The 9,417-nt window shown below is 37.9% G+C and overlaps 1 protein-coding gene across 1 annotated transcript in view; it reads right to left on the reverse strand.

Moving 5' to 3' along the window:
• Positions 1–9,417, reverse strand: part of Pphln1 (periphilin 1) — a 127,704-nt gene that overhangs the window by 105,271 nt on the left and 13,016 nt on the right. The window contains 1 exon segment of the mRNA XM_013018796.1: positions 5,147–5,416. Coding sequence (XP_012874250.1) covers positions 5,147–5,416 — 270 coding nt within the window.

Consider the following 9,417-nt stretch of genomic DNA (forward strand, 5'->3'; position numbering starts at 1 on the left):
ACTCAAGAAACAAAGGACCTCAACTTAATTTGTTACATCATTTCTAAATGACTGCATGTTCTTGACCACATATATGGTGTGTGTGTATGTGTGTTTTATGTGTATGCACATCTGAGGGAAGCTAGGAGGAGGGTACAGAACCAAGAGGGAAATGAGAAAATATACAACAGAGGGGCCCATCAGCTGCACTGGACAACCAAGGGCAGCGATGGGAGGGAGGAATGAGAAGGCAAGTGGGAACAGCTGACACTAAGCCAAAGGAAAGAAACGTACGTATCACCCAATTTGAAAGAAATAGTTGTCAAAGCTTATAGAATTCACAAACTTTGTAGACCATGATAATAACAATTTGCCTTGTGAAGGTTAAAATGTATTTGTGGCTTTAATTAAGTTAGCCTATCCCACAATACTGTGAAATTTGTGAAATTTATATAATCACTTAATTTCAATAAAAAATTATTTTAAAAAAAAGATGAGAAAGAGAAGAAAGGAAAGGAAGGGGAAAGAGGAAAGAGAAAAGAGGAAGAGGAACAGGAAGGTCCTGCACCAGGGGCCAGTGTCTTGTACCTGTAATGCTAGCTATTCAGGATGCTAAGATCTGAAGATTGTGGTTCAAAACCAACCTAGGCAGGAATGTTTGTGAAACTCATCTCCAAGTAGCCACTAAAAACACAACAAAACAAAACAAAAAAACTGAAAATGGAGCAGCAGCTCAAGCAGTAGAACACTATTCTTGAGCAAGAAAGCTCAGGCACAGTGCTCAAGTCCTGCGTTCAAGCTCTAGGACCATCACAAGCACACAAAAGAAGCTCCTGCATTTGAAAGAAACAATCACCAGAGTAAAGACAGCCTACAGACTCGGAGAAAATCATAATGTATTCATCTTAACAAGGAATTAATATTTGAAAAAAAGAATTCAAAAAAAGTATTAAAGTATTAAATATAATTAATAAATGGGCAATAAATTGAACTGACAGTTCTCAAAGTACAAACAGTAAGCAAATGCTTGACATCATTAGCCAAAAAGAAATACAATCAAAATGACATTGAGGGCTGAAGTCTGATTTGAAGGGGAGAAATAGCCTGCTTAGTTAAGTGCAAGGTCTTCAGTTCAAACTCTTTAAAAATATAAAAATGAGTAAGTACACACACACACACACACACACACGTATATAAAACAAAAAAATTATAACATGGAGACTCCCCCTTATTTCATGGCTATGAGCAAATAATAAAATAGCACAGAGCTGGGGGGGGTGTGGCTCAAGTGGCAGAATGTTGCCCTAACAAGTATTGGCAAAAGCAAAACAAAAAATAAATGTTAGCTGGGCACTAGGAGCTCACACTTATAATCCTAGCTACTCAGGAGGCTCAGAACTGAGGCTCACAAATCAAACTCAGCCCTAGCAGAAAAAGCCGAGAGACTTTTCTCTCCAATTAATCACAGAAAAAGCCAGAAGTGGAGCTGTGGCTCAAGTGGTAGAGCACTAGCCTTGAGCAAAAGAAGCTCAGGGACAAAACCCAAGCAGTGAGTTCAAGCTCCAGGACCAGCACAAAAGTTAAATAGATGAATAAATAAATGCTGGTGAGGACAAAAGGGGAAAAGCAAACCTCATGCACTGCAGGTAGGAATATAAACTAGTTGCAATAACTATGTTAATCATTATGGAGGTTCCTCAAAAACCTAAAAAGGAGCTACCATATGGTCTTTAACACAACTTTTGGGCTTATAGCCAAAGAAATGTAACTCAACACAAAACAAAGTAATACCTGCACACCCATGTTTATATAGCACTATTTACAATAGCCAAAATACACACTAAGTTTAGATGCCCAGTTTAAATGTGTTGCATACAATGAAGTATTATTATTTAACTATAAAGTCAAATTGTTACTTGCAGAAACTGGATTAAACTGGAGATTACTACAAGCAAAACAAGCTAGACTCAAATAAATGTTTTCTGTCATATATGCAATCTAAAAAAATTAAAATAAATAAAATTAAAATAATAAATAAATCAAGAAGTCAAGGTAACTGCTCATGTCTATAATCCTAGCTACTCAAGAGGCTGAGATCTGAGAATCAAGGTTTGAAGCCAGACAAGGCAGAAAAAAAAGTCCATGAGACTTTTCAATTAACCAGCCTTCCTCCAGTCCCCCCAAAAAAGCCAGAAGTAGAGCTGTGGCTCAAGTGGCAGAGGTTCTAGCCTTGAGTGAAAAGGTAAGTTCCTAGGCTCAAGCCATAGCAGCACACACATAGACAAGAAAAGATCCTGTAATGAAGTCACTGGTAAGGAATCATCACAAAGGAAATGACATGAATATAAACGGGGGACATTTTTTAGGAAGGACACGAGCAAAGGGAGAGGGTAAAGCAAACAATGTAAGAGTCCACAAAGTTGAGTATAATCAAAGTATATCATTTGCAAGAGCACGAAACAGTGTTACTGCTAAATCACTATTATGATGTGTTTTTTTTTAAATAAATGTATTCATGAAGTTTCAAAAACTAGTGTAATGAACAAACAATAAAATCTATTCAGGCATAAAGTGGGAAATGAACTTCTCCTTTGGTCTTCCATTGCACAATAAAGATCTGGAAAGATCTATGTAAGTCCTGGTCACAATGCCCGTTGTTTGGTAAGTCCGCACAGAAAGAGTGCTGAGAAATGGGGAGACATTGTGTTCCTGAAGAAAAGACTTCTTAAGTTTGTGCTAGCTCTGAATTTTCAATTGTGACTACTTAAGTTTAAGTTTTTCTGCTAAGATGAAAATAATGTCTGAACTATAGTAAATAATGAATATTAAAAATCTGAATAAACTTGCATAAAGAATTAATGCAATGAATACAAAATTGTCTATTTACACTAAAGAACTACAATAGATTTTCATAAAAAGAATAACAGGTACTTATGCTATGGGCAAGCAACCTTTCTCCCCTAAGAACACCTGCAGTATGGCTGCTCTGATGGCAAAATCCAGTATTTCTAACTTAAAGAAAATGCACTACTTCCTTTTCAACACTTAACACATCTTTATAAAAAAAAAAAAAAAACAGCATGAAGGGCTAGGAAGGTGGCTCAGTGGCAGAGTGCTTGCCTTGCATGCCAAAGGCCCTGGGTTCGATTCCTCAGCACCACATAAGCAGAAAAAGCCAGAAGTGGCACTGTGGCCCAAGTGGTAGAGTGGTAGCCTTGAGCTGAAGAGCTGAGGGACAGCATCCAGGCCCAGAGTTCAGGCCTCACGACTGACAAAAAAAAAAAAAAACAGTATGACACAAAATGAACAAAATGAGTTAAGTGCTAGTGGCTCACACATATAATCCAGGATACTCAAGAGGCTAAAGTCTGAGAATCATGGTTGGAAGTCAGCCAAAGCAGGAAAGCCCATGACACTTATCTTCTTCTATTAACCCCTAAAAAAACAGAAGTGGAGCTTTGACACAAGCTATAGAGTGCCCAGCTTTGAGTAAAACAGTGAAGGGACAAGCCAGGCACCCAATGGTCACGCCTATAATCCTAGCTAACTAAGGAGACTAAGATCTGAAAATTGCAGTTCCAAGCCAGCCCAGGCAGGAAAAGTTTGTGAGACTCTTAAATCCAATTAACCAGCAAAAGCCAGAAGTGGTGTGGCTCAAGTGGTAAAGCATCAGCTTTGAGAGAAAAAGCGCTATTACAGGCCCTGAGTTCAAGCCCCAGTACTGGACGGACACACACACACACACGCACACACGGACGCACGCACGCACGCGCGCGTGCACGGAAGCTAAAAACATACTCTTTAGGAACAAATTGCAGAAAAATACTGAATAATCTTAAAGGATACCTGTGGAAATCGCTTACTTTCATTTCTTCAAGTGGAAAGAACAGTATAGAATCCAGTAAGCAACATGAGGTCAAATTTATTATCAACAGAAAAGGAGGGAAAACAGATTAGAAGAGAAATATTGTAAATATGCCAGCTAGGATAAAGGAATTGCATTAAGAGTTTCAATCAGGATAATAACAAAATGCCAGCATGGTGGTATATACCTATATACCCAACTTCTCAGGAGTTGTAGTTCTGGAGGTCAGATTAATATATTTAGAGACTGGCCCAAGTAAAACATCAGCAAGACACAATCTCAACCAACAAGACTGATGTGGCAGTGTACAACTGTAACCTCAGCTATTCAAACAAGCCTAGACAGGAAGATCAAATTCTAATGCCAGACTAGGGTAAAAACATAACATTGGATCTAATATACAATTAGAAAAGCAAAAAGTGCTAGCCTTAGAAGCAGAGGTACAAGTTCAACTACCAAAATGAACAATCCCTCCCAAAAGAGAAAAATTATAATATCAACTAATAGCAGCCAACATTTCAAATATTATATGACATACAAGATGCTTTGAGCTTTTAATTCTTCCTGACCTGAGTGAGCAACAGGTGTTAAGAAGTAGAACCAAAACAAAAAGGAAACAAACAATAGCAAAAAACTACCAACAACCTTAACTCACATCACCCACGGCATTCATTACATGAAAATAATTTTAGGTAAGGAGGTCCAATAAGGAATGGTAACCAACTTGGTCATCACTTATTAAGCACCAAGGATTATAATCACAATGATACAATCACCTACATCATATGTAAATCCCTGCCAATTAAGGAGATAAAAAAGCAAGTTATACCTACAGCTTAGCCATAGAGTGTTTTCCAAGCCTGTGAGTGAGATTCTGGACTGGACCAGAATGAATAACCAAATAAATAAATAAGCAAATGAATGAATACCAAGCCAGTTTGAACTAATGTCATCTACACATTAACAGTTCTTATCTTGTTCTACTCCCCAATATATTTTGACTACTAGTTACCATTTGACAACCTCAGTAGGCCATTCAACAGTGTCAAGCTAGGTGTGGTAGCTCACACCTGTAATGCTAGCACTTACAAGACAGTAACAGGAAAATGCTGAGTTGAGGGAAGGCTGAGATAAAGAGCAAAATCCTGACCCCAAAAAACAAAACAAAACAAAACAAAAAACATATAGAGCAAGAGCAGGAAGTATTTATACAAATGCTTCCATAGCTGTCAGATAAATTTTAATTACGAACTTAAAAGTTAAAAAGAAATAACAGTTAGTACATGGGGGAAATTTACATACTCCTCTGTGAGGTAGAACATTCCTTCGATCATGAGAAAAACTGCGGCCCTTGTCATAGTCTCGGTAATCAACATGACTGTAATATCTATTGTAGCTTCCTTCATCAGGTCTGTCTAGCAGTGGAGGTCTCTTTTCTAGCAGTGGTGGTCTCTTTTCTAGCAGTGGTGGTCTCTTTTCTAGCAGTGGTGGTCTCTTTTCTAGCAGTGGTGGTCTCTTTTCTAGCAGTGGTGATTTCTTTGGCACAATATTAACTACTCTATTGTAGGCATCCTAAAACAGACAAAAAGAAATATATAAAAAAAACACTAATTTCTCTATTTGGTTTTGGAAAGATTTGTTTTTTTAAAAGTACAGAAGTTCTTATACTTAATCAAATAGATGAAACAAACAAAAATGCATTAATGAAATAACATGAATATAATCAATAGTGTCTTCATATGGACTAAATGAAATAAAGTACTCCATGAAGAAAGCCAAACATTCAAAATAACATGCATCAATAGAAGCGAGTAAACAAATATTAAGAACTATAACAAAAATGAATCTATTAACAACTTTACCCCACATCACCCACAGCATTTCCTTATGATGAAAATTAAGTAATTTTGGTAGGAAGGTCCAATAAAGAACAGATAACTTGTTAAATTATCAGTTAGAAAAAATAATATAACTACATTCGGCAAAAGGGTGCAGGAAGTGTCATAGAAGATGAAATTGATCCGAATACAATGTAAAGATGAAGACCTGAAAATGAAATCCTCCCCCTCACCCCTGCCTGTATAACTGGTATAAGCTAATTAAAAAAGAAAAAAGCACATTTCAGTAAGAATGTTACAATAGCTCTATCCTTGATTTCCTAAGAATTTAGAAATAAAACCATGAAAGATATAGTACACATGGACTACTGTGTTTGAACTATTCTCTTTAGAAGAAACAAGATTACACACAAGAAGCAACACAGGAACATACTGAGCTAGAAAGATCAAAAGAAACATTGCTATTTTCCAGAAGAAAACAGGACAGCCTTTGGCTTTATAAACACAATAAATCTATACAAAAATCTCACTTTCAAAATGTGCTTTATAGCACATTTTCATTATCCATTCATGTGTTGATGGGCAACTAAGCTGATTCTGCAATGTACCTAATATGAAAAGTACCTCCATAAACATGGGAATAAAAGGCTAATGTACGACAGCTTCTGATGGCTAAAGCCCATGAGTGGCACAGCAGAATCCTATAACAGTTTTGTTTCTACTTGAGTTTTGTTTCTACTTGTTTAAGGAGTCTCCATACTGACTTCCACAGTGGCTGCACTCATTTACAGTCCACCAACAGTGTGTAAGAATTGTTGTCATTTTGATTTTCATTTCTTTTATGGCTAAGGATGTTGGAACATGTGTTTGTATTATTTATTGGCCCATCTGTGCTTCTTCTAAGAACTTTCAAGTTCATTTACCATTCATTAATTGGATTATATGCTTGTCTAGATTGTATATATGGTCTAGATATTAACCCCCTGTCAAACCGAATACCTGACCTCCCCCCACCACCACCATTTGTTTGCTATTTCTCATTCTTCTGGTGATGTCTTTTCTTTTTTAATGCAGAAGTCTTTTAATTTGATGCAGTCTCTTCTGTCAATTCTTCTTTTTGAGCTACTGGAGTTCTATTAAAAAACTTATTGCTGCTGGGTGCTGGTGGCTCACGCCTGTAATCCTAGCTACTCAGGAAACTGAGATATGAGGATCGCGGTTCAAAGCCAGCCTGGGCAGGAAAGTCGGTGAAACTCTTAACTCCAATAAACCACCAGAAAACTGGAAGTGGTACTGTATAGCTCAAGTGAGAGTGCTAGCCTTGAGCTGAAGAGCTGAGGGACAGCGGTCAGGCCCAGAGTTCAGGCCCCACGACTAACAAAAAGAAAAAAAAAAATTCACTGCCAATATGTTCCAACTATTTCAGGTCTTAGTTTTTGAGCATTTTGAAGTTATTTTTTACAAGGTAGGAGCTAGAGATCAATTTTCAATATTCTACATGTGAATATGCAATATTCCCAAAAGTATCTGTTGAAGAGGCAGTCTTTTCTCCTATAAGTTTTTGGCACCATTCTCAAAAAATAAGGTGGCTCTTTCGGTGGGCTTAATTCTGAGTTCTAGACATTTTCTTTGTGTGCCACTAGCATCTCCACTAGCATCTTGTTTTTGGTTTTAGTTTTATGATTCTATAATACAATTTAAAATCTGAAATCTGGTACTGTAATAATACTATGCAACACTGCTCTTTTTCTCAGGAATGCCTGGGCTATTTGGGATCTTTTAGGTTCCATAAGAATTTTAGAATTGTTGTTATTTCTGTGAGGAAACTCATTGCACTCAATTTGTAGGCTGGTTTCACGAGAAAAGCTTTTTTCACAATACTAATTGTACTGGTTAGTGGACATGAGACATGGAGGTCTTTCTATCTTCTACTATCTTCTTCAACTTCCTTCTGTATTTCAGTTTTCATTACAGAGGTTTTTTAGCTTCTTGGTTACGTTTATTCCTAGATTTGTGCTCTGGGATTTTTTTAAATTGAGGCTATTGTCAACAGTACTGATTTTCACATTTCTTTCCCAGCAATGTTCACAGTTGGTATATAGCAAGACCTTGTCTCAAAAACTTTTTAAAACAATTTTTAAATAATAAAATAAGAATATCCTATCATTGGGCTGGGAAGATGGCTCATTCGTAGAGTGCTTGCCTTGCATGCATGAAGCCTTGGGTTCAATTCCTCAGCACAACATAAGCAGAAAAAGCTGGAAGTGGCGGTGTGGCTCAACTAGTAAAGCGCTAGCCTTGAGCTGAAGAGCTGAGGGACAGCACCCAGGCCCAGAGTTCAGACCCCACAACTGGCAAAAAATAAATTATACACACACACACACACACTCTCTATCTATCTATCTATATATATCTCATGTCCAGTGAAGATTAACACAAGTAGGAGGGTCATAGCCCAGGCCAGACTGGGCATAAAGTGAAAGCCTATCTCAAAAATAATCAAAAAAAAAAAAAATCACAGTGCATGACTGTAGCTCACGATTGTAATCCCAGCAGTTCAGAGGGTAACTCGTGGTTCAAAGGCAGCCCCAACAGGAATGTCCTTCAGACTCTTATCCCCAATAAACCCGCAAAAAAGCCAGAAGTAGAGCTGTGTCTCAAGAGACGCACGTAAGCACGCACAACATGCACTTGTTGAAAAGTTATACTTTTACAAATTATACCTTAATTTTCAATATATTTCACATAATATATTAATTCCTTTTATGTTTTCATGTTAAAAAGTACAAGCATTGAATGCATAGTCTGATTTTATATGTAAGTCTATAATAAACTTTCCTATTGCTAATTATCATAGTTAACTGGGTAAAAATTATGTGGATAATGTTTCTTTTTTTTTTTTTTTTGTCGGCGGTGGGGCTTGAACTCTGGGCCTGGGCGCTGTCCCTCAGCTCTTCAGCTCAAGGCTAGCACTCTACCACTTGAGCCACAGCACCACTTCCGGCTTTTTTCTTTTTGCTTATGTGGTGCTGAGGAATCGAACCCAGGGCCTGAGGCATGCAAGGCAAGTGCTCTACCACTGAGCCATCTTCCCAGCCCCTCTAATCTAGATTCTCTCTAGTATAATAAATAGTGCTTTTTTCAGCTGTAAGTCTACCCAACTAATCAGGTTTAAGATGAAATAAATATCTGAGAAAACACCTTATAAAAGAAATACAGCTGGGCACCAGTGGCTCACACCTGTAATCCTAGCTACTCAGGAGGCTGAGATGAGGATCTCGGTTCAAAGCCAGCCCAGGCGGGAAAGTCTCCAATTTACTACCACAAAACCAGAAGTGGTACTGTGGCTCAAGTTGGCAGAGTGTTCACCTTAAGCTGAAGAGCACCTAGGCCCAGAGTTCAAGTCCCAAAACTGACCAAAAAAAGAAATACATTCATATTTACACACAAGAATTTTAAAAAGCCAGGCACTAGTGCTTTATTCCTGTAATCCTCTTACTCAAGAGGCTGAGCAACTATGTTTGAAGCCAGGTGGGGCAAAAAACTATGAGACTTTTAACTCCAATTAAGCAACAAAAATGCCAAAAGTGGAGCTGTGGCTCATGTAGTAGAGTGCTAGGCTTGAGCAAAAAAGCTAGGGGACAGGGCTGGGAAGGTGGCTCAGTGGTAGAGCGCTTGCTTTGCATGCCTGAGGCCCTGGGTTCGATTCCTCAGCACCACATAAGCAAAAAGAAA

Source organism: Dipodomys ordii, unplaced genomic scaffold (assembly GCF_000151885.1).
Source record: "Dipodomys ordii isolate 6190 unplaced genomic scaffold, Dord_2.0 Scaffold42, whole genome shotgun sequence".
NCBI lineage: Eukaryota > Metazoa > Chordata > Mammalia > Rodentia > Heteromyidae > Dipodomys > Dipodomys ordii.